Source organism: Ursus arctos, unplaced genomic scaffold (genome assembly GCF_023065955.2).
Source record: "Ursus arctos isolate Adak ecotype North America unplaced genomic scaffold, UrsArc2.0 scaffold_8, whole genome shotgun sequence".
Classification (NCBI taxonomy): domain Eukaryota; kingdom Metazoa; phylum Chordata; class Mammalia; order Carnivora; family Ursidae; genus Ursus; species Ursus arctos.
The window spans coordinates 34,321,860-34,347,313 of record NW_026623100.1 but is presented as its reverse complement, the minus strand read 5'-3'; the positions used below and the strand labels follow the sequence as shown (position 1 = coordinate 34,347,313).

At 41.3% G+C, this 25,454-nt stretch overlaps 1 protein-coding gene across 2 annotated transcripts in view; it reads right to left on the bottom strand.

Moving 5' to 3' along the window:
- ANTXR1 (ANTXR cell adhesion molecule 1) overlaps positions 1-25,454 on the bottom strand; it is a 213,204-nt gene that overhangs the window by 187,084 nt on the left and 666 nt on the right. For both annotated transcript variants that reach the window (XM_026484155.4, XM_044377552.3), the window contains exon 2: positions 1,318-1,389. In XM_026484155.4, coding sequence (XP_026339940.2) covers positions 1,318-1,389 — 72 coding nt within the window. The remainder of the gene's footprint in view (positions 1-1,317; positions 1,390-25,454) is intronic.

Below are 25,454 nucleotides of genomic sequence, written 5' to 3'. Positions count from 1 at the left end.
GCAGATTTGTTTTATAGCACTCCAAAGGATATAATGGTTATAATGGATGAGAGTATAGGAAAAGACATGTTGGCTCAATGACAAAGAGGCTTTTCTGGAAACTGGAACTGTCCATCTATTGGACTGTTTGCCTCCAAAGACAGCAGTCTCTCACCAGAGCTGTTTAAATTGAGGGTAGCGAATACCTCTTACGATAACTTGGGATGTTGTCGCTTTCAATTCTAAGCTTCTACAATTCTCTCAAATATTTTGCTTCTAATACCATCCATGTATTTGCTTCTTATCTCCCCTTCCCCCTCTCTCCTCTCAGCATCTGCTTTTCCATTCATCTGGGTTTAGATGCTTCCTGCTTACAGCTTCCAATTTTTGGCATCGCAGAGAGGACACCTCCTAACCCTTTCCCTCCGATCAGGCTGGCAGGAAAGAGACCAGTAACTGAATTCTCAGGGAAGGCATCTGTCATTACTTTGGTCTCAGCGGACAACCCGTCTTCTGAGATAAAGAACGTTATTCAAAGGAGAGGTTTATGATTACTCACACAGGCTGGAAGACTCTACAGGTGCATGACACAGAAGAGGAGCTGCCTTAGAACTCACAGCGATCAGAACAATTTTACCAAACACCTTGACTACTGTCTTCAAGCACATCCGTGAAAGCTATCACTGTTGTGTCATCCCTTGGAGGCTGTACCCAAGAAGGGTGAAAAGACCTTCTTTCCTTTACTAGTGGGCATCTATACTTCCTGGGAAGTAGGACTTCCAAGGTTCTGAAACATTTATAGTGACGATGTTCGAAACTGCATTGTCCTCTCTTGGAAAGTGGTATAAAGAATGCCCAGAGAATTCTATCTGATAGGACACATAGCTCGACTGACCAACATGGTGGTCTGCTCAGGACGGAGGAGAGCTCTCAGAATGTGAGATTTTTCAGTGCTCTAGCTGAGAAAGTTCTGGGAAGACTGGGATGAGTCGGTCACCTTACACCCTACACTGTTTATATGAGTCCAACTAAAATAAGCCAACTGGCCTAGAGTGGTCCACTGTGAAAGAAATGTTAATGATCCTTCTAGAAGAGTATATAATCCAATAAGAAAGACAGAGGTAAAATTTGGTCTTATAACCAAATCAGGGTCCTCCTGAAAACAAAGAACCAAAAGTTATTCTAACATGTGGAAAGATGAAAACAAAGTCAAGTCTCTGGTCCAAGATCTGAGAGTCTACCTTTGTCAAAAAGCATGCCCATAGTAGCTAGTAATTAGTAGAAAAGCAAACATAGGCTAGTTTTACTTATGGCAGAACACGACACATTCCTTCTCACCTGATGAATTTATGAGCCAACTGTTCCACAAAGTAGTAGATTTCATTCCAGTGGTGCAGCACACTTCCTGATCTAGGAAAACAAGCAGACGTTACTTTAATTAGTTGTTCATTTTTCTTTACCTTGTATCATTTTTCTTTACCTATGTTCTATTATTTCACATTCAGCCTATCCATTAACTGCATTCATTATCAGAAACCTCTATAACTTTGTAAATTATTTGAAAAGGTGTTTAGACTAACTTTTGTTAAAGAACTTCCCTTCACTCAACCTTCCACTCCTTCCACCCCCACTCCACATACTAATGCACTAAAAAAAAAAAAAAAAAAAAAAAAAATCCCTGGGCCCACCTGGATTCACAGATCAATTTCAAATCTTTAGAAAACCATTATGTTTGTGCTATTTAAATTATTCACTGATTAAGGAAGAAAAACAATTCCAATTTATTTAAATGAAATTAGCATAAACTAGATGCCCGAACACACACACATGCACAAAAATCCCCCTCCTCAAAAAGAATAAACTTCATTTGTAAATATAGATCAAAATCTCTAAATAAAATATTAGCAGAACAAATCCAGCAGGAATCTAAAAGAATAATAATTAATTAATCGGTGGAGGTTATTTCAGGAATGTATTGATGGTTCAACATTTAAGAAAATCTAACGTAACTAGTCTTACTAACGAATAAAAAAAGAATACCTATACAGACTTTCATTATAGCAAAAAGGAATCTTCTTCCTAGAAAAGAGGGAAACTTTCTCTAGGACATATGGAATTACGGAATTTTAGATTTGGAAGAAGGCTTCTTGATTTCCCCAAACTGACTTCTGTTTTACTGATACCATTTACTACTGCGTCAATTCAGCTTCTAAGTATTTTCCACAGTGCCCATACTCAAGCTGTTACAGTGACTTCATAGTAGGTTTTTCTATTCTCACCCATTCTTCTGTGTAGCTATGATGCCTCTTTCCTTTTACTTGAGGGTCTGTGTCTGCTGAGCTCTGCATTTCTGTCTGTCATTCTAATAGTTGTTGAGGTTAAGAGTTTGCTCCTTCTACTCTGACATTTTGTACCGTTTCCACTGGTTCCAGATCACTTTTATTTTTTATGCACTCATTGACCTTAATTTTAACTTCTAAAGAGTTGTTCGTTGCTATTTCTTTTGTTTCATATTATTTTATAGATATTTAAGATGAATCTGTGCAATAGATTTTGTGCCTTTCTTTTCATGGTACAATATCCCGAGAATTCTCATTCTGATCGAGTGTATTTCATCTTTATAAGGAGAATTCACTTCTCTCTGCCCCGCATCCAGAAATGATATGTCTGCCTGACCTGAACAAAAATGACACAATATGTTACAGCCATACAGTGAAAGACTCCGTATCATTGGGCTATCTCACTTTCCCCAACTTAACCTATAACTTTTAATTCTAGGAAAAATTCTGAAAGGATATTTTGTAAAACTCAAAAACTGACTTTAAAAATGAAATGAAGATTAAAGGTCTAAAAGTAATCAAGGCAACTGTGAAAAAGAATAATAAAGCTGGAAAACTTGCCTTATCAGATATAATGACCCCATAAGCATGATACATAATATAACCGTGGAGCCAATGAAGTGGAATAGAGAGCCCAAATCTCAATCTACCTGGGGTCTTGCTATTCAGTGAAAAAGGTGATTCAAACTAAGGACAGAGAACTAACCTTTTAATAAATGATGCTGTGACAATAGATTTCTAATGGGAAAAAACCAGTTGGATCACTGTCTCATACCAAATGTGACCCTAGATGTATTAAAATCTAATGGGAAAGACAAAACTTTAACTCCATTGAGCAAATTATAGGAGGCGTTTATGTCCTCAGGTTAGTGAAGGCTTTCTTCAGCTGGGTATAGAAAGTAGGAATTGTTTTTTATGAAAAGGATAATTTTGACCACGTGAAGCATCTACAATTCTGAATGACAAAAAGATGCTATAAACAGGAAAGACAAGAAAAGAGTGAAAGAAAATGTCTGCAACAAATAAAAAAGACAAAACATTTGTGTCCAGGATATGTAAATAATTGGTACAAGTAAATATTAAAAAGGCAAACAATAGGAAAATAGACCAAGGATCAGAACAAGCAATCCCCTAAAGGATAGTAAGTCAGCATTTGAAAAACACTGAACTCTTCTAGGAAATAGAGAAATACATATTTAAACAATTGTTTGGGGGAAGAACAAGCAAGTTCCTGTGGCAGCAGCATAGAGCCCTGCAGAATAGAGGGTGAGGAGATGGGCAGATGGGGAAAGGGATCCGGGTGAGGAGGGGATGGAGACCCCTCTTCTGAAAAAATAAACCTTTTCCAATAGAACTCTTTCATTCTAGCCTCTCAGCCTTTACACATATTCCAGCTGCTTGGGACACTCTGTGTCTACACTGGCAAACTCCTACTCATTCTTTAAGACTCAACGTAGTCTCTGCCTCTTGCCTTTGACCAACATAGATGGGGCTCACTGCCCCTGCCCCTGCTCTCAGGGCACCATGTACATCTCTCAGTCACTTTCCTCTGATGTTGGGTTGTAATCACTTTTTTTGTGTGTGCTCCCTCTGTGAGGGATTTAAGGATATTTGCCTCTCCAGCATCAACCTGTTTGTTCGATGGAGGAAAGAAGAGCATGGAAAGAAGCCTCTATTGCTCAAGGAAGCCTCTTGATCTTTTGCCAGCTGGACACTAGCTCTTCCGCCCTCGTGTGGATAAACACTCTGGGTTTGGTACTCAGACAGCTCCAGCCAATTCCTGTGACCCTGCATGAACCTGAGGAGCCTTCCCAGATGGGTCAATGACTCTAGAGCACAGCTCCTTGGTAAATGGGACCACCTAATCATCAATAATGAAACCTAATGGCAGCTGGGAGTCCCCCAAGAGCTCCCCAGAAGTGCATATACTGGCCCTGGGCTTTTAACCTTTGGAGATCCTCTTTCATTAGAATCCTGGTCATCCTTTCAGACAGGATTCAGTTGTATACTTCAAATCTCAAAGACCGGTCCTGGCTGTTTTCCTCCAGCTATGGGGCAGATGGTCTTGTCCTGGGGGTCCTGGTGAGGGTCCAATGCTACGCAAGTGCCTCGGAAGAGGCACCACATGATTGATGAGCCATAGTCCAATCTAGAATTCTACAACTCCTTTCCACCGGAATCAGAAGATTTCCTTGAACACTGGTCATCTGTGCCCCCCTCTGAAATGCAGTGCTGTGTTTGGTCCACAAGACCAGCACAAGTACTATCTGAGGCGTAGTGTGAGATGCTTAATGATTAGAGAGGAAGCCCCATACCTCCTTCATCCCAAGTTTGATTTTCTTATTAGCAGAGAAGCCCTGCAGTGGGGGAATTGTCCTGAGAGGGGAGGAGGCAAAGTGTCGGTAAAATAGGGACTTGAACGAGAATTGAGGGACTATGCTTGGCTATCTGCCTACGGAGCACAGGTCTGGAGTCAGTCCTCACGTTACCATTTCCTTGTTCTCAAGGATGGGCCTTATTTAACAGCCACAAATCAATTTGCATTCCTTTACTTAAACAGGGTCATTCCATGGTAATTCACACTACCACACTGTCACAAAACACTTCATTTTCACTATTTTCTATCTGACACGTAAAATGTATACAATTTGGTGAAATTCATGTGATTTGTTGATGCTAAGTACAGAGAAAGATCCAAGAGATATTCCCGGGTGTTAAGAAAAGTCCGTATCTATCTGGAAACCTTCCTGCTGCTGGGCAGGCACTGTATTTTCTCAAGAAGAAAATAAAATGAGACCCTTAAGACAAAATTGGAGGTAAGGAGATATTGACAGGCTTGCTTCTCCTATCCCAACTCTGCCAATAATTGCCCTCAGACTGTTGAGGCCTGTGGTTTCATATTCATACATGATCATTCTTTACAGAGTTATATAAGCCTTGACTAAACTATACCCTTTTTGGGACACACTTGAGATGTACATAGTCCATTCCCTTAAGCACCGAGGGTAAATATAACCCTCTAAGATTCTGGAAACCAAACTCTTTTTGTCTTCTCTGGACTACCATGGGATCCCAAGGGGCCTAACCTACTAAAGGAGCAGGGGAATATAAGAATCCTTCTAGTCCTTGTTGCTAAGTCTCCTTAACCCACACGCGCACGCTCTGTCCCACCCCAAGATCAAATTACACCCTGGAAAAGGAAAGAGCCCCATGTTAGTTGCTTATGGTTTTAGCACGGAGGTGAGCATGTTGGGGGTACTGCTCATATTTCTTTAACCCAAATCTGCGGGAGCAAAAGGCTTACCTGCCTGGTGCCACAGTCTTGCTCCCCTGCCTCATTACTACCCACCGGCCACAGCTACACTTCCTAACCCTTAACTCTAAACATGTCATCCATGGGGCCTCAGAAACTATCCACTGTGACCTCACTCAAACATCTGTCCTTCTCCCACAGGAATAGATATGTTGGGTCTTTGACTCAGTTTGGACTTTCTATTAAAACATGCATGTCTCGCCTGCTCTTTGCCTTACAAACTGATTTGCTGGTTTGGAATCTGCCCTAGTAGCTACTCCTAGAATAATCGACCCAGGGTGGTGTGTCCATGTTTGGACCAGTGGCTTCCTCTCAACCCTGAGGACCTAAGTGGATTCTCGGTCACAGCCAGGAGAAGTAAGGTGTTGGATGGCGAAGTGGCAGAGCGTGGATTCAATTCCAGCTTCTCACCACCCTACAATATATAAAACATCTCATTTATCATGCCAACCCGTTTAAGAGTTAACGATCTTAAAATCCCAGTTATGGAGACCTGATGTTGTCTTCAGGCAGTAATGGCTCACTCAGCCATTGTTACCAAAGCTCCAAGGCGGAAATAAAAACTTCTTAGTCCAGATATATGTAGCACTTGGAAATGTTCCATTGGACTCTGTTATGTTTTTTTTTTTAAACTGCTTTTAAGACACAGTTGCTAGGCAAACTATACTTGGAGAGCTGAAATGCCCATGTTCTAGAAAATCAGCAGATGTGAAAGGTCCCTGATATTTGACTCAATTAAATCTTAACTCAAATGTAATTCTAGCCCCTGAAGATTTCTGTGATCTAGCTGGGTATCAGTACAACGTGGAGGATTCAGGCTCCTTCTTGTGAATTTTGTGCCTTGGTTCCAGAGGTATAAGTCTCAGCAAAATTTGGAATTCAAGTGGCCTCTGGGAACTCTACCTGAATACAGTCCTACAGAGTTCTGTGTTTGAAGGTCCATTCAATATACCTGGGTCTACTCAAGATCACAGTCAATGCCTTCTCGCACCACCTTCTGACCTGGCTTTGGGAAGGGTTGCCCAGACGATGGGATGGCACAGCCACCAGTCCTCACTACTAGCTCCACAAGAAGGTAACTGCTGGGGAGGCTCCAAAATTCCTTATGTTTGTTTTTCTATGACCTCTCTCCAGTGTTTGGAACATAGTCAGAAGTCAATAAATTTTTGAGACATTGCATTCATTCTGAGTTTCCTGCGAAGGATTTCACACAGAACCCAGCGTTGCTCTCAGATTACTGCTTAATTACTTCCAAAGATCTAATATGCAAAGAGTAGGAGCAAAAGAAGAACTCTGAGTCTCATTCTGATTTGTTTTCTGAAATACATTCTTTTGTGCTTATGTGAGTTTCCAAACCTCCCTGTGGTTAAGCTCCTTAGAAAACACAGGCTCTTTCCATTAGCCACACACACAACCAGAGTCAGAAAGAATCGAGTGAGCCAAGTTGAGTTTAAATTGTCCCCCCTTCTTTTGCACATGGGTTAGAATAAGACGAAAGGGAAAACAGAGCTTGTATTTGGAACCCTCACCCACGAGTCTTTTAATCCTGGAAGAGAGAGTTGCTCTAACGATGGAAATTATAAAACTGTCAGTCCCACTTTTCCTTAGCCCCACCCAGCTGAAGTCACTGATGTCCTAAGTGACCCACCCAGGTCCCCAGCTAATCCTGGAAGGGTGCACAGCCTCAGGCGCCACAAAGTGGGACAAGCAATTAGTTCGTCCGTCAAAGGCCCAGCGTTCATTTGCCTCCTCCCTCTGCTCCCCAGCTTTTCTCTTGGCCTTCCTCTCATTCCTCCTAACCTCACATTGCACTTGAATTGGCTGGAGCCCTAAACCCAGCCCAGGCCTTAGCCCTCATCCACCTATTACTGACCAGAATCCTGCCCAAGACTCCCTCCTGCTTAAAAAGCTTGACCTTGACTCTTGTCTCTCTTCCAACTTCTTAAGATACCAGTCCAGACCCAAACCAAGTCATTGAGCCCTGCACTTTTGAATTTGGGAGCTCTGGGTTCTGTTGCGGAGACCCGAGCCCAGGATGCCCAGCCCCACCCTACTGACTTGTGAGGAATTTTCCCTTTAGTCAACCTGACTGATGGCTGTAAAAACAATGACTTTCAAGCTGTAGAATGCAACCTATTAGTGATTTGAGAAATCATTTTGGTGGGATGTTGCCAACATTAAAAACAAAATGAAATAGAACGGAACAGAAATATTAGGATCGATTGCATGCTATAACAGAAAGTAATACTATGTGAAACTTTTGGTCAATTATGTGTAAGTTATATATATATATATATATATATATGTAAACTGTATTTTTTCTTGTGGAACAGATCAAAAGGATATTATAGCAAAATATGTACTCCTGTAACTTCCACTAATTTGCCTTTTCCAGCACACGCACACCAGGAAAAACCTAAAATATGATCTGATATCAATTATTGGTATGTTTGGTGCAAAGTCAACTCAAAGCTGTAGTTGTCAAGAAAATAGACATTGGTTAGCTGTCCAAAAGGTATTTCCCATTATTGAAATGTGGGATGTGATACGTGAGACCCCCAGGTTACCAGCCAAAGCCACCAATGTGATCTGTGGATGACCTCCAGGTGCCCATGACCAGACAAGGGTCTGATCAGTACTGTGGCTGCCCAGGAAGTCAGAGGCCCCTTCCATGTGTATACCTCGAGGGCACAGCAAGCCATGTGAGTGAGAGAAGTGGGGGGCGGGGAGGAAAACCTCAAACTTATATTTACTGGATGCTTAAATTCTTGCACTGGGTTAAGATTTCCAGTTTGGAAAAAAAGTTATCTGTTCTCCTCCCCATACCTGCCCCCAACAGGAGGGTCTCTCTTGGATAAACAAAGTAGCTTTAAATTCTTTTCTATATATCCAATGAGAGTGAAAATAGGGGCTTTTCTATATATTTGTAATTACTGCATTTCTTTATGTAATTATATATTATATATATATTATATATTATATATGTAATTATATATTTGTAATTACTGCATTTCTTTATGCATAAATGTGGAACAATTTCCTCCTGAGGCTGTTCTGAACAGCAGTTATGAGCACAGACTTGGGGAGTGCTCATGTGAATTCAAACTTCTGGTGTGAGTTCAAACTCCTGTTTCCTCCTTTATGCAATGGGGTTAATAGTATCTATCTCCTAAGGATTGTTTTAAGGATTCAATTTAATGTTCCTCAGGTGTCAAGCATCTTGCTTGGAACACGGTGAGCCCACAGGACACGGTGGCCGCGGCAACGCCCTTCCCACCTGATTATTCAAGGCCCAGCGGTAAGATCTGAAGCGCACCTTTTCTTACCATTCACTAACACTTGGGATTTTCTCTTTCTGAAATATCTGTAAGTTTTACAAATGAAAATGGATCTTCATTATAATTTTCATTTGGATGTATTTAATTATAAGCCACAGATTTTTTTCATACTTATTGTTCGTTTTCTGTTTTTATTTTTTTATAATATCTTTTTATTATGTTATGTTAGTCACCATACAGTGCATCCTTAGTTTTTGATGTAGTGTTCCATGATTCATTATTTGGGTATAACACCAGTTTTCTGTTTTTAAAAACATTGAGTATCAATTAGGACCAACCACATCATTTGCAGAACCCAGTGCAGAATGAAAAGGAGTGCCTCTTTGTCAAAAATTATTAAGAATTTCAAGATGGTGACAGCAGAGCATTAAACTAAGTGCCAGACCTTTGTTAAGTGTGGGCTCCTGGGTGACTCCCCAGGTCCCGCGCCCCTGCAGCGGACCCTGCGCTATCAACACCCTTCCTCAGTTTTCTATTGGGATGCAAATGTTTTCTTAGCGCAGGGGTGAGCAAGCTTTCTATAGAGGGCCAGACACTAAATATTTTACGCTCTGGGGGCTAGCTGGTCCCCATGGCAATTACTCATATCTGCCGTTGTGACACAACAGCAGCCATTGAGAGGACATAAATAAAGTATGGGGATGGGACCGTGCAATTTTATTTACAAAAACAGTCTGCAAGCCGTAGTTTGCCAACCTCTGTCTTAGACAGTGACTTTCTTTCAGTTTTCCTCATTACAAGATAATATAAAAATCTATATATTTTTCTGGCAGCTGAAGTTTTACTGTACTTTTGCTATTCATTTCCTGTTATTTATTGCTGAGAATGTGGACTGGAAAAATTGGGCCTGGGGATATATATGGAGGCATTCTTTGTAACTTGATAATTATTTCATGGGCATTTGAAAGGAAAGTTTATTCTCTGTGGGATATGGGATTCAAAATATATCTATTAAAACAACCTCATTAATTACTTTATTTTTTTAATTTTTTATTTAAATTCAATTAGCCAACATATAGTACATCACTAGTTTCAGATGTGGTGTTCAATAATTCATCAGTTGCATATAACACCCAGTGCTCATCACATCAAATGCCCTCCTTCAACCTCATTAATTATTATTCATACTTTCTCTGTCCTTTGAACGCTTAAGTATTCAGAGAGATGACTTTTCAGATTCTGCTGAGAAAATAATTTGGTTTGCATCTTTGGCGGTCAAGATTAGATGAGGATTATCTTAATACATTTTCTAAATATTGAGGCACCCTTGCATTTCTAGGATAAATTTTACTTGGTCTTGGTATAGTATGTTTTTACTACACTGTGAGTTTTATTTTAAGGATATTTGATTTGAGATTTAAAGTTTTTATTCAACTTGGTCAGAAGTTTTGCATGTGAAAGTGTCATCTTTAGTAGATATTGGTATCAGATATAAGCTAGCTTCCTAAAATAAATTGGGAGACTGTCTCATTTTTTTTTTGTTTTCTGGAAGAGTCTATTACTGAAATTTTCTGTTCTGTGATAGAACTGGCCGCAAAACCAACAGGTCGAAAACCAAAGGACCTACTCACAAAGGGAAATTAGTCCCTCTTAAACATCCAGATTCTACTGGGGGAGGGCAACATTGGAAAGATCCAGCATTTCACTTACAGGAATTTTTTAAAAGTCACCACTATTGGACTCTTATTATCACTATGGTTCAAAATTTAGGGATTTCCATACCTCCTACTACCCAGTAGGTAGACTTGGAAGGAAGAAGAGTTTGGGAGCTAAAAGCAGACTACATTTTTTTTTATATGAATGTAGTATAATTTTTTTCTATCCTGTATAAAAAATTTACAGTTTTCTCTTTAACTTTTTGAGAATCTATTCTTTAAGTTTTTTGTTTTGCTGTATAACCTCATACTAACTTTTCCGGGGCCAATTACTTCTATTTCTTCTATACCATATCTTTTTCTTGTTCTTTATTTCCAACATATTCTCCATTTCGATGTCAATATTTTCAAGTGATTTTTTTTTCAGTAAGGGTATGTGGATGGCATACATTTTGAATTTTTGTATGTCTGAGAAAGACTAGTTATGGAATTTAAATATCACATTTCACTCAGGACTCTATAATTATTGAGGTTTTTTTGAGCATTTAATATTGTAGACTAAAAAGAAAAAAAAATCTAATGTCAATCTGAATCTTGTTTTTTTTTTGCAGGGGGAAAGGAAACCTATTTTATTTTTCTTTTTTGGAAGAACGTAGACATTTCTATTTAATCTTATATTGTAAGGATTTATCTAAGGTTGTGTACGTGGTGAATCCTTCAAAAAATTAATTAGGTTAAGTATTTGGTAAATCCTTTAAACATTCTTTCTTTTCTTAGAATTTTTATTGTAAATATATTGTATATCATTTTTGTATAGTATATATTTTTTATTGTGCATATGTGTGTGTGTGTATATCCTGTTACTAGGCTTTGTATTACTTATCTCCTGTCTCGTCATTTTCATCTCTGTATTCTTTCTGCTTGAGTTTGGAGAAAAGTTTCTTAAACTGTCTTCTGATGAACTGAATTTACTTTCTGTAATATTCAGTATGGTGGACATTGTTTCCAGGGGATTTGAATAGTCAGAAATAGCATATTTTCTCTCCAAAATCTTCTTATTTCCTTTCTCATGACAGGATGCTCTTGTAGATGCATTATCATCTGAAAATTTACTGATGATACTAATTAGACATATATTTGCTTAAATGGCTTCAATGGTCACTGCCACTTCCTTTACTTAATAACTATTACATTTAAGGATTTTTTAAAATCTTGATTCACTTTTTTTGTAATTTCTTGAAAATTATCCTTACTCTCCTTTTTAGAAGATACCCGTATCTGTTTGAAAATGTTTTTCTATTTTTTTCACGTGTAAGTGACATCTTTGCTAAATATAACAGTTTAGGTCATAAATTTATCCATCAAATTCTCCACCATTTAATGTTGCAGAGCCTCTGTAGGTCACCTGTGTCTTTTCCATTCATAAAATTCTTCTTTTGTTTTTGAAATTAAAAATGATCTCATTACTTTTTCTAGGTCATTTCCCTACTTAAATTTGGAGAATTTCTCAAACAAAAGCCTTCATTGTTTATTTCATTTTCTGCATTGTCAGCTCTGCTCTTTACTGCTTCTAAGGTGACTTTACATCTTTCCCTATTATTTCGTATTTTGTTAACCGTTCCGGGTTCCTTGTCTTCTCATCCATACTTTGTCTATTTCATAAACTTCTTATTTTATTTAATGTCATTGAAATTATAAAACATATAATGCTAAAACTAACCTCTTCTGCTTTGAAAATTCTTTCTGTATATATGTTCTTCTTCCACCTTGGGAATTTTGCTTAATCCCTTCTTTAAGTTGCTGAAAGTTTACAGGCCCTATTGTCATCCTTGAATGTGGGAAGGTGTTACTGGGTCTGGTGTTTGCTTCCCAAATAGTTTTTTGTGTTTTTTGTTTGTTTTCTCATCTCACACTTATAAACTTCTCTAAGAACTCAATCTGGGAGAAGGAGTTGGTTTTGACGGCTAAAGTTCCATCACTTAGAGGAGAGTAAGCAATGAAATAGACCCTCATCATTTCCCACAGATGAATATCATCCTTGCAAGGTTTTTGTGTGTGTGTTTTGGACATGGCTGAATCCATTGCATCTTGCCATTTGTAGGGGGTTTTGGCCTGGTCTCTACTTCAGGTTCCTATTTTGTCGTTCCTGACATCTTTCCTGATCCCTACTGTATCCACAGAATCAAAGACAGAGCTCTGCCATTTCCCCGGAGGCCCAGCATCTATGGGGAGGACTCAGCAATGCTGGACAGAACTACTGTCCTGAAGATGCCTGGCATTCATGAGCTCTCTCTTTCATGGCTTATTGCCGCCTGATTATTCTGCACAATGCAGAAAGGCCCCAAGGAGATGGTTCTCATCCCTCTTATGTCCCACTCTTTACTTCAGACTCACTTCCAGATTCGGGACTGTTCTTGGGGCTCCTTCCAAATCTTCCTCTACATGTTTTCTACAACTTGGCAACAGCGTTGAAAGTAGATCCTGGCTGACCTCCTTCAAACTCAGTCCATCTGTTTTGTTTCTAGTAGAATTTCTTACAAGTGTGCTACATGTCAATGTCAATGTCCTTCGTCTTTGGACCCGATGCAGGTTTCCCCCAGATGCCTCCTTAAGACTTTCTCTTTTAGGGGGGTGGAGCAGTTGTAGATGATAGGGGGGTAGGTGGTGGAGGAGAAGCTGTGTATGTTCAGCTTCCTTCTCAGAAGTCATAAACAAACTTTTTTCTTATTTCCCACTAAGATCCTCATCTCATTACATTTTAGTTCCATCATTTATGATGCCCTGACAGTGCACTTCCAAAAGTCACCAATGCCCAATGCCTTTATCTCTGCTAAAGCATCTGGCTTTTCTCAGTTCTCATCTTGCTGGATGTATTTATAATACGCGTAAATGCAACGCACAATATTTATTGTTTCCACAAACTGATTTTTGAATGCTTAGTTGGTCTTTTGCATTATAAAGACTAATAATTCCAACACTTGATATTTCTTAAGTACTTACTAAGCAGTAGGCATTGTGCTGAGCACTTTACATGCATCGCCATTTAGTAACAGTAGGTAGCACTTCATGAGTACTTTCTACACGCTCATAGGATTCTGTTCTAGGCACAACCACCCCACGTGATAATATTATCTCCTTTTCTACAAATGAGGAAACTGAGTGCACAAAGAGGTTAAGTAACTTGCTCAAGGACACGCAGCTAGTTAGTGGTAGAGTTGGAATTTGAACACAGGTGGTCTGGCCCTAGAGGCCATACTTCTAGTCTGAACACTTAGGTTCCTAGTCTCCTTTCCGGTGTTGAAACCTGTGCTCGTAACACCTATGCAACACTGCCTCCCCATGGAGCGGTCAGGAAATGCACAATTACAATTTACAGAGTTAGGTGCTAAGATAGCGAGAAGTGCTAGAAAATTTCCACAAATTGTTATGGGAATTTGGGAGTGGATATACCAGGAAAGGACTGAATTTGGGGCACTTGAAGGGAATCAGGAGCGCCGAACTGGTTGACCATTTTAATGGAATAAAGTGTACAAGGGGCTTCAACAGTTTGGCCTTCAATGATCTCCCCTTTTGTTTCTTTGATATTGTCTTTTATGAGAGTTAGTAATCAGGAAGGTCATATAATTTAAAATCCAAACCGACATTTTCAAGAGGAAAGTAAGAAGCCATTAATAATTGTGCTGGGACAAGAAGCATAAGCCAGTAATGTCCTGGGCCATGCCTTTACTGATTAGCGGTTACATTACGGCTCTCCAAGAGCATCTTGAATTTCCTTCCACTATTTTGACTGGTGTATAGTTACAGTTATAGGATACCTCACTTTTCTTTTAGTTGCTATGTGATTTCCATAAACTTGGCATTTGCATTATCTTGTATGTGAGAAGTGATAGCAGGATGGCTATGATTCTGATCATAATCCTTTGGTATCAAGATCTTGGGAAAGCTCTGTTCCAGATGGTTCCTACAGGTATTTAGTCATTGGAGTTATATATAGTCGAGCATTAGGGTTTGAGGAAAAGAAGATAAGGCCACTGAATGAGACCCCAGAGGACAAACACTAAGGGTTATTATTCTCCATTTCTTGATAATCGACTACTCTGCTGCTTATTGTGCAATATGAGTTGTTCTAGCGTTGAGAGATTCTGAACAAGGAAGGGATTTTGAATGAAGATGTAATGTAGAGAGGTGACTGTTCTTAATTTTATTGCACCACAGGGAGCCCACGACTAGTGATAGGAGGGGGCCAAGTACCAATGATCATTTCAAAGGGTAAGAGGGCATCACCTTTATAAAGATGGGAGTGGTGATGAAGGGCATTAGCTATAGGGAAGAAAGAGCATGGGTTGGTTCAGGCAACTGTGTAGTACAGTTTTGTTGGAAGTTACAAGGGTGTGGGGAGTGGGGTGTGGTAAGAGATGAAACGGGAAATACATGGTGGCCTGAACAATAAGGCTCTTGAATACCTTGCTAAGGAGTTCACATTTTATCCTAAAACTTTTAGGAAGATTTGGGGAAGATGTCAAGATTAGATTTGTGTTCTAAAAAAGATCAATTTGGTGCCACTGTCAAGAATACAAGGTGGGGGGAAGGGCAAAGAAAGTAGGTAAGGAGACCAATTTAGAGAATATTTCCGTGACCTGGTTGAGAAATGGGAAGGGCACCAATGAGGCAGAGAATGGGGTCATGTGGGAAGATCACAGGAGAGACATTGGGGCAGCTATCGTCTGGCCTTGCAGTATGAGAAAGAGGATGACTCCCAGATCTTTGGTCTAAGTGGCTGGGTTTATGGTGACATCACTCACAAGACTAGAACCAGAAGGGGAGATGATATTAGGGGAGAAACCATGGATCATCCCTCCACTGAAATTCTCTCGCCTTGCCTCAGTGGTACAATTCTTTGCTGGTTCTCTTCTGATGTTCTGGCAACTTCTCAGCACCATTTAGTGGAATTTCTTCTTTGGCAAAGACATTTTTGTTAGCAATTCTTCTAAGGCTGGACCCTGGCCATCTTTGTCATTAAACTCCACCTCTTCTCGACATTTAAAAAATCCTGATATTATCTTGATATTATCTCGATACTATTTATTATTCATATCCACATTTTTGACTACTACCCTTGGGCCAACAGCACTCAAGTCTTTATTCTCAGTCCCAGTGCATAAATCCAACTGCTTACTCAGCATCTCCACCCAAATGTCCTACGTGTTCAGACTCAACACACCCACACCAAGCCCTCTTTCCTTCTGAAACGTACTCCTTACCCTCTCAACACTTGCCTCTCCCACATTCCATGCAAATCAGGACCTAAGCCCCTCACTACCAAAGAGCTCTCAGTTTCATTTATTCTCTTCCTCATTCTTACTAGAAGAATAAGGGAGATAGAGATACAACACATACGTAAGCTTGCTACTTTTGTCTGTAGAAAACTTTAATCCCAAAACCTATTGCTGACATGAAAAAGTCCACTCTTGCCAGATTCTTTCCCTGTCACTTTCCCTGCCACACTTACATCACAAGGGATGTGGGTCACTTTGCATTCCTGTCCATTACCCCTTTGCCAGAAATGTCTTTTTTTTTTTTTTAACTTGATCACCTGACAAAATCCTGCTCAATGTTTAAGTTCCAGATCCAAAGCTCCCTCCTGTATGAAGCCTCCTAAGGCTCTCTCATCTCAACCAAAATTAATTTCACTGACTCTGTTTCGCCAGCAGTTTGTCTCTTCTACTAAACTGAGAAATCTTTGGGAACCAGGGACCTCTTGCGCATTTTGTAATTCCAGAAGTTTAACACGGTTTGAAAATTCGGCGTTGAATTGGTGTCTTCCCTCCCCTAACCAGGCAGTTCCGCTCGGAATCCACAGAGGTGTTCTTTGTTAGAGGACCACATCCCCTTTCTCCAGGGGTAATTACCGCCACCACCAGGACCACCCCCAGCATCATCACCATAACCGTCTGTCATCTGGATACTCACATACCAAATGCTTCATGAAAGGTTTTCATCTAATATTATTTACAACACTGTACAACACTTCTGTGAGGAAAAAATGTTAATACCTATCTTATTGATAAGAAGACTGAGGTTCAGAGAGGCTAAGTAATTTTCACCAAGGGCACAAAGCTTAGAGAAAAGGCTGAGCTGGTGTTTAAAGCCGGAGATGTCTGATTTTCGAAGCTGGCTCTCTTAACCCTTGTGCTTGAGCCTTGGTTCATTCCCACGAGGTCCTGGGGCCACATTTCATGCATGAGGTCTTGACAGAAAGGGAACAAAGGATTGTCCTAGCAAGTACCATGGCTTAGGTAAGTATGCACACGTGCTAGGGCCTGAACACTAGAGGGCAGTGCGTGGCCTATCTGCCCTCTGCTCTGTCTTTTCCATGTCAGGTTGGGCTTTCCTACCACTGTCTAAACAAGAACTCTGCTTGGTGTCCAGTTCTGAGCTGCCGGCTGCCTCAGCTACACCCTCACTGTAGAGGAGAAAGGCCATCATTATGGGGCAGCTCTCCTTGTCTTCCTGTTCAATCTTACCACATATTGTGGGAGGGAAAGACCCACATCGGAGTCAGACATGCTTTCCCTAGGCTCCTCAGATTCTGATCTGGCCCTTGGTTGAGAACTACTGGTTGGATACATTCATTGCGAAGGTCTACAATTTCCAGTGGCCCTTATCACTGAAACCTTCTCATTTCTTCCAGACAGAATGCTCAGATGTAGTCCAGGGGTTCTGGGAATCAACACCATTGCCATGCCTTGCTCCACCCTGCAGTCTTTTGGTCAGGGGTTCTCAACCTAGGTGGTACTATCTTGTAGCAAGGCAGTCAGAAATAAAAGTGGAGGCATTTATTTATTGGTTATCACAATGACCAGGAAGGCTAATGGCATTTCCAAAGTAAGGATCAGAAATGCTGAGCATCCTACAGTGCCCCACAATGAAAAACATGTCCCACCAACGATGCCAACAGCACCCTCACTGAGAAACACATCTGGTGTTTGATTCAAGCTTTGAATCAGGCTCCTCGATACCCGGGCACCCTCTTGGCTCAGCCGCTGCAATGTTCTCCCTTGCCAGCCTCTCACATTGCCTCATATTCCATAAACTATGGAGAAAGAGATTCTTAGTTTTCAGATATTTATGTCATACGAAGGTGGCAGGGGAGCTTGTCTAACCTCCATTTCTGCTTTCCATTTCATCTAATTTCATTCCCTGCCCACTAAGATGTGAGAGGAATAGGGAGAGAGGAAAAGAGAAGGAGCCAGTCACTGCCTTATGGGCGGATTTGAACTATCACGTCTGACAGTGATCCCAGGTTGATGAATAAATACAAGATCTCGCTCAAAACCAACCCTTTCCCATCAGTCTTATGCATCTTTGCCCTCTCTCAGGGACTACTCCTTTCTTGCTTACTCAGGCCAAAGCAGTGTATAATTAGAGGTCTGCAGTAGAGGTTTTTAACGCCCACCCGTATCTGGCTTTCCCCTCCTTTTCGATACAGGGGAAGATGAAAATTTTCACCCTCTTTCCATAGGGGGAGGCCAAGTGACTAGTTCCGACCACGGGGTTGTCAGTGGAAGGATGCATCTCAATTCCTACTGGAGCACTTCATCGCCAGTGAGAGACCCTCTCGCGTTTTCTTCCCTTGCAGCTGTGATGTGGAAGCTAGTGTTAAGAAGGCATCTCCACCAGCCTGGCTCCCAGAACCACTACCATGAGCAGAGCCCCTGCTGACCGCCATCCGACATGCAGAGTAGGGAGAGATTATAAACCGAGGTTTAGACCTTTGTTGCGTTTAGTCGCTGAGATTTGGGGGATTGTTTGTTACCACAGCATAACTTAACCTATCCTGATTGATTCAACGTTCTTTTGCATGTTTAGATATTTTTCATCTTTGTGCGTAGATCGTGAGTCAGAGTGGCTTGGGTTTGAGGCTGAGTTTCACCACTGAGACTGACCTTGGCTGACCTTTCTAAACCTCGGTTTCCTCGTGTGTCAAATGGTGATCATGACTGTACTAACCTTATGTGGTTGTGAAGACTAAATGGGGTAATACAGGCAAAGCGCTTAACCACAGTGCCTGGCAGGTAGCAAGGGCTCAGTAAATGTTACTTGTTATTTTTACTTATTGTTGATCTAAAATCAATTTTACTTGCCCCCTACCCCAAATCCTCTAGGAGCCTTTAGCTGTGGCTGTCTCAAGTCCTTCTAACGTCCTTCTACCTAAAAAGCAAATAGTCTGGGACTGCTTCTTGCTTCTTTTATATTCCTTGCAGCTCCCAGAACAGGACATTGCTTGCAATCGACACTGTATTATCCATATCTTTAATTAAGTACACACTTGTGATTGGAATTGAGAAAGTATTTATGCCAAATGAATGAAAGAATCAGCCAAACTGAAGAAACCTGATTACTTTTTTCAGTATGAAACTGGCATGTCTGGGAAACATGTCAGGAAATGTCCAAATATCCATTGTATCTTTTGTTGCTGAGTGATCACTGGGAAAAGCAAAATCCAGTCTCTTGGCCGCACATCAAAAATAGACACACATTCTAAATTAGCAGAAAGCAAATCCCATTTGCATTTATGTGACAGCCAAGTCTTGCTAAGGGATGCCAGAGTTTGTTTCTGGACCTCTGGGAGCCCTTTAGCACTTGAAGATAATTACAGGTTATCTTAGGACGAGCGCCTTCCTCCAACACTCCTGGATTCTATTCTCAGTTTGACACTGAGTTTTACCAGGTCTCCATAGCTAAGGAAACTAGAGGTAATTACTTGGCTGACCCAGACAGAAATACAAAACAAAACACTTATGCCTTATTTATTTTTATTTTTGACCCACGTGCCAAACCTTCCAATTTGTAGGCAGTTCTACCAACTAGTCTAATAGTCTACCTAGTCTAATAAGTCCTCTCCAAACCTGGAACCTAACTGGAGAAACATTTAAAACCAACCATAAAATCCATTTCAATACAAAAAGAGGAAGGAAGGAAGGAAGGAAGGAAGAAAGGAAGGAAGGAAGGAAAAAGAAAAAAGAATAGAAAAGAAAGAAGAAGGAAGGAAAGAAAGAAAAGAAAGAGGGATTCCTGGCCCCTGAGAAACTTTTTTTTTTTTTAAAGATGCCTTTTAGAATTATTATTGTAGCATTTTCAAGATATCTTGTAATGGACTCTTTGTCTCCTTATTCAGAGCTAATTTTGCAATTTCATTTCTCGAAGCTCCTTCCTAAGTATTCCTGAAAACAAGCTACCTCTATTTCAACACATCTACGGAGTCAAATTTCCTTTTTCCATCAGATTCAATCTGAACAAATTAACAATTTATTGGACCTTTAAGGGCATCTTCATCAGATGACCCGAATGCACCTTAGAGTCCTATCCATCAGTTAACCCCCCAGATCTCTGAAGCATCTCTGTGGGCTGCAGGGGGTTGGAGTCCCTGAAACTTTCAGTCAACTCTAGCTGATCCGACAGCGGAGCGGTAGTTCCTCATTTAAGTAAGGTTGGTTGCCTTATGTACCAACATTTACTGAAACCCTGATGCAGGGATTTTTACTTCCTGGAATCCACCCAGTTCCTCTAGTTGAACTGCCATGTGCTTCTCATTATAACCCAACTACACAGGGCAGCAATGAGTGGAAAGAGAGGGCTGGGAGTCAGGAGCAGACGTCGTCCCAGCTCTGTCTTGAGCTAACCCCAGGTCCTTGCGCAGGTCACTTAATCCAGCGGGTTGAACAGAGGCTTAACAGTTTTTTCATCTGTAAACTAGGGACACTAGTGCTCGCCTTAGCTACCAAGCAAGCTTGTCTTTGGGGCACTTGTGAGAATGCCTAAGTGTCGGGAGAATTTAGTTCTGACTCTAAAGGTTTCTTTTGTAAGTTAGTAGTTGGGAACCCAGAGGTATTTTCTCAGGAAAACGATACCATACCCGGTGGTGAAGTTCCCAGTCTAATGCTACCAACATCTGTTTAATGACCATGTCCCTGGAGAATAACACATAGCAAAGGTCCTGCAGATCATCTCCACTACGGGGTCATCTGATTGTGGTGCCAACGGTGGAATTCTGGGTAAGCGGCAAGATGGGCTTCCCTTGTGTCGCGAGAAGAGAAAGAGAAAACTAGTGCTGGACAGAAAGGAAGTAGCAGAGGGAGGAGTTCAGGGGCTCTAATGGGAAAGGAACCCACGCCGAGCCTGGGGAGGGCCTTTGCAAATGTAAGGCTATGTTGGGTGGCAGGCTGTGGCTTTGGAAAGTCCTATCAATAAAGCTATTCAGTGCTTACTGTCCCCTCCACCCCACTGTCTCTTCCACTCCTCCTGCTATTGACACCATCTATTTTTGAAGTCTTTTGGGCACAGATGAATATAGCCAGCCTTTCCCCAAGACTCATGATGGAGAATCCACTTGGTTCCTTTATGTAACTAATTGTTCTCTATAAAACAGACTGATACATGATACATAAACATACAGTATCATGACAGAGGAGCCCTGGGAGAAAGGAAAATACATTTATATCCGTGGGTCAGTCACCGGGGTGCATTAATCTTCCAGGACCCCTGGAAGACTTCAAGGAGGCTAGCTGCTCCTGCCTGTTTTTCTCTGGATAGAGCCTTCCAAATCTGACTTTTCAAATCCCTGATTGAATTCCCAGCAATCTACTTTTCCTGACTGTAACCAGAAAAGCATGTTTAAATGAACATGAAATTCCATCAGTATAAAGCCTTGTGAAGCCCAGTCCACCAGCCCCGTCGCCAAAGCCGCTAATAATGCCCTATTGTGTTACTGTGGTAGCCTAGGTTATCATTATGAAGTCTTGCTCCTGGTTGAGAAAACACGACGTTCCATTAAATGTATAATCTGGGTTCTCTCCAGGCCAGAGATGCATCCTGCTAAAACCTGAAATGAGCTGAGTTTTAATGTCATGGAAAAGAAGAGAACCGTTCACCGAGGAAAGGGGAGTTGAGGGCTGGGGAGAAGAAAGGTGCCCTGGGATCCCCTTAGTTTCAGCCTGTAGACAGTGTCTAGCCGGCCAGAGTATCTTAGATGCCCAAGGAAAAAGTGAGTCAGCATTCTTTCCCCTTCCACTCTGCTGTGGTTGGGTGCTGGACAGCACTGTCTGAGAAGGTTCTTTCTAGGACAGAAGACCATGTCTTGAGGGACCACCACGGGCCTCTTTGCAATCACCGCGTTTTGGCCCATCCCCCAGCTAGGAGTCCGACAATCTCATACATTAACCTGAATTGAGACTGCAAGCTGGAAGTGTGCACACCATCAAGTGCTAGCAATTTTTTCATTCAGCACAAAAATACCTCTCTCTTCAAGCCATAGGACAACTAAAAGAAGTCAGAGGAGTTCACTTAAATATGAAGGTAGGTGCCCTCAAAGGGACGCCCATCAGTTCTTTCCTGGAACACGTTTGGGTCCCCAGTGCACCGCAGAGTATCCTATGATGCATTTAGAAATTTACTCCAGGATTAAATAGAAAAGAAGCAGCAGCCTCTATAATCGTACGCTTGGAGCTCAGCACGCTGGCTAGAGGCCCCCCTCACACTTGAAACAATTCTCTAAAAATTCAAAGTAACTTATTTTTGTTGAATCTTAAAAGTAACATATACTCATTCTAGAAAACTTGGACAGTTCAGAAAAACACACACACAAAAGAATTAAAAATCTTCTCTTCTAGCCAGAAACACAATCACATATTAGGTACATCAAGAAAGACAGGTGTGTATTTAGCTTTTTTACAAAGGTAGCATCTTAATGTACATAATATTGGTGCTTGTATTTTCACCTAAGGGTGCACTACGAGCACACACAACACGCATATTCAGTACCATGCTATAGCATGCCTTACTTAATAAATCCACTACTGTTAGACATATAGGTAATTTTCAGCTTTATTATTATAAGCAGCACTGCCATGAGCACACCTATAGTCACCTGTTAGAGACCATCTTGGACTTTTCCTTTAGGACATAGAATTGCTAGATTGAAAAGTAGAACCCCATTTTTTTTTAAAGCATTTGATACATGTTGCCAAATTACCTTCTTGTCTGCACCATCCAATACAGTAGCCACGTGTGGCCATTTCAATAAAATTATTAAAAATAAACAAAATAAGAAGTTCACTTCCTTGTCTACACTAGCCACTCTTCAAGGTGTCCAATAGCTACCTGGGGCTGGTAGACACCAACTGGCCAGAACAGGCGTAGAACATTTGCATCATCACAGAAAGTTCCACTGGACATCACCAGTCTAGAAAGACTATACAGATTTGTATTTTCCTCAGTGAGATATGAAGGTGCCTACCTCCCACAAGTTGGCCAATATTGAATATTGTCATTTTTAAAAAAACCTTTGCCACCTTAATAAAAATCACATCTTGTTTGATTTTTTCACTTCTTTGATTACTAGGGAAGTTGACTTTTTTTGTTTACTGTTTTCTACTAGGCTCATCTTTTTAAAACTGCTTTTTCTATATTAAGGCCAATCTTTGAGGAGTAACTGATGTTACAAAAGTTTTTATAACTTTTTATTGTCTTTTATCTCTGACATATTTTCACTTATGGAAATGGAAAATTTGAGGGGCGCCTGGGTGGCACAGCGGTTAAGCGTCTGCCTTCGGCTCAGGGCGTGATCCCGGCGTTGTCGGATCGAGCCCCACATCAGGCTCTTCCGCTATGGGCCTGCTTCTTCCTCTCCCACTCCCCCTGCGTGTGTTCCCTCTCTCACTGGCTGTCTCTATCTCTGTCCAATAAATAAATAAAATCTTTAAAAAAAAAAAAAAAAAAAAGGAAATGGAAAATTTGAATATATATAAATATTTTCATAGTTTTCTTTATTGCTTCCATCCTGTTTTAAAAGCTCTAAACCTAAGATTACAGTAATAGTCATTTAAATTTTCTTCCGGTTGTTTCATCCTTTCATTGTAGACATTTAAATTTTCAGACCTTCTGGGATTTACTTTGGTGTGTGGTATAAAACATAAACCTGACCTTTTTTCTTTTCCCACGTTAAACACCAACCATTCGTCCAAGAATCTTTTTTTTTTTTTTTTTAAGTAGGCTCCGTGCCCAGCATGGAGACCCTGAGATGAAGACCTGAGCTGAGATCAAGAGTCGGACACTTAACTGAGCCACTCAGGAGCCCCAAGAAACATTTTTTTAAAGTAACATATTAATTTCCCACCAACTTGAACTTCCACTAAATGCCTTCATGTCCCTGGATTTCTTTCTAGATTTTCTGTCCTGTTTCCCTGTTCTTTGGTCTTTACTATCCTGCGTGTAATAATTTGCCTTATAATACATTTTAATATTTACAGGTATTTCTTTGTTATCTTTCTCTAAAAATGTTTTACCTCTTTTTACCAGGTTTCTGTTCTCTAAGAAAAATTTTGAATCATTTTGTTAAATTCCTCTCACCACCAAAGTAAATACTTTCAGAACTTTGATTTAAAAGTTTAATTCAATTCAAATTAATTTGGGGAGAACCTGATTATCTCTACAGTATGGAGTCACTCCATTCAGGGACTTGGTGGTTCTGTCCATTTTTTCAAGTCTTCCTGTATGTTCTGCTCAACTGGCTTTTGGGGAGGGGGGAAGCACCATGATGGGCACCTCTGACTGTTTTCAGACACAGTCTCTGAATCTGTGAGCTATTGCTCCCAGCCACTAGAAGTAACAAAAGAAATTCCATTTCTTAGTATTGGAGTATATTTTCAGTACCCACCTTCTCATAAATCTCTAAGAAAGAGATCTCACTTTTCATCCAAAGAATCTGGAGTTCAAAACAGCCCTTACGGAAAAATCAAACTCCAGGGGCAACTGCAAAGCACATTGGGTGTCTAGCTGGCCAGCTTATTTTGCAGGCCTCTTTTTCCAACTCGCAAATACTTTCCAGTCTGTGAAATTCATCTCCCCACCACTGTAACAGCAAGGGCCTCCCTGGCACCAGAGAGCTCACATAGTTTTAATGAGCATGGATCTTCTCTGAGGGGCTTTTTATTGTTGAAGCTGGGTTTTAGTAGATAGCATAAAGCTTCCTTGAATGACTGTGGCTTGGCAAATCGAAGGGGATTTGGGAAGTGTTTAATTGGTCAGAGTTCAGCTCTCCCTTGAGCACAGACCTGAAGCCTAGCCACTCTCCTTCTGGTAGGGAAACCAGGGCTCCTGCACCTCCCTGGTAGCCCACCAGTGGAATTACCAAGAACTGGAACCCGTCTGAATCAGAGGTCCCAAGCCCAGGAGGGGCGGGCGGGAATGTATCCGCAGGGCACTTTTGGCAACTTCTGGCAACAATTTTGGTTGTCGCCAATGCGGGACTGGGGCGGGGGGGTGGGGGCTGGAGAGAGGGAGCATGGAGCAGGCTTACTGGGGAGAGGCCAGAGGTGCTGCTAAACATTCTACAATGCACATGATGGTCCCACAACAAAGAATTCCTCAGCCTAAAACCCAACAGCCTCTAGGTTGAGAAATCCGCCTTCTATTTTCACTAATTGCCCAGTCAGCGTGCGCTGTATAATTAGGAACAAAGGCAATGCATTCTGCAGGACAGCATGTGTTTTTTTGTTTTTGTTTTTGTAGAAGGACGTGACTGACTTTTCAAAGCCCACTCCAGCCGCGCCTGGAAGTTCTACCCCTCCAAAGCACGCCCTTCTCGCCAGGTTTTAAAGCAAATGGAAAAGATTCACAGCAACGTGTTAGGTCAACAGCATCCTCACACTCCCTTGCATGCTCCTCGGTCACAGAAAGCAAGGCGGAAAGTAGGTTTTTCCCCGAACCAGCAGCGACGCCCCTGCGGGCTCGGGCAGCCAAGGATGGGGAGGCGCGCTCCCCGACAGAGGCGCAGCGCGGGGCCGCGGCCGCCCCCCGCGGTCCCCCTGGGTCCCTTGAGACGCGTGCCAGT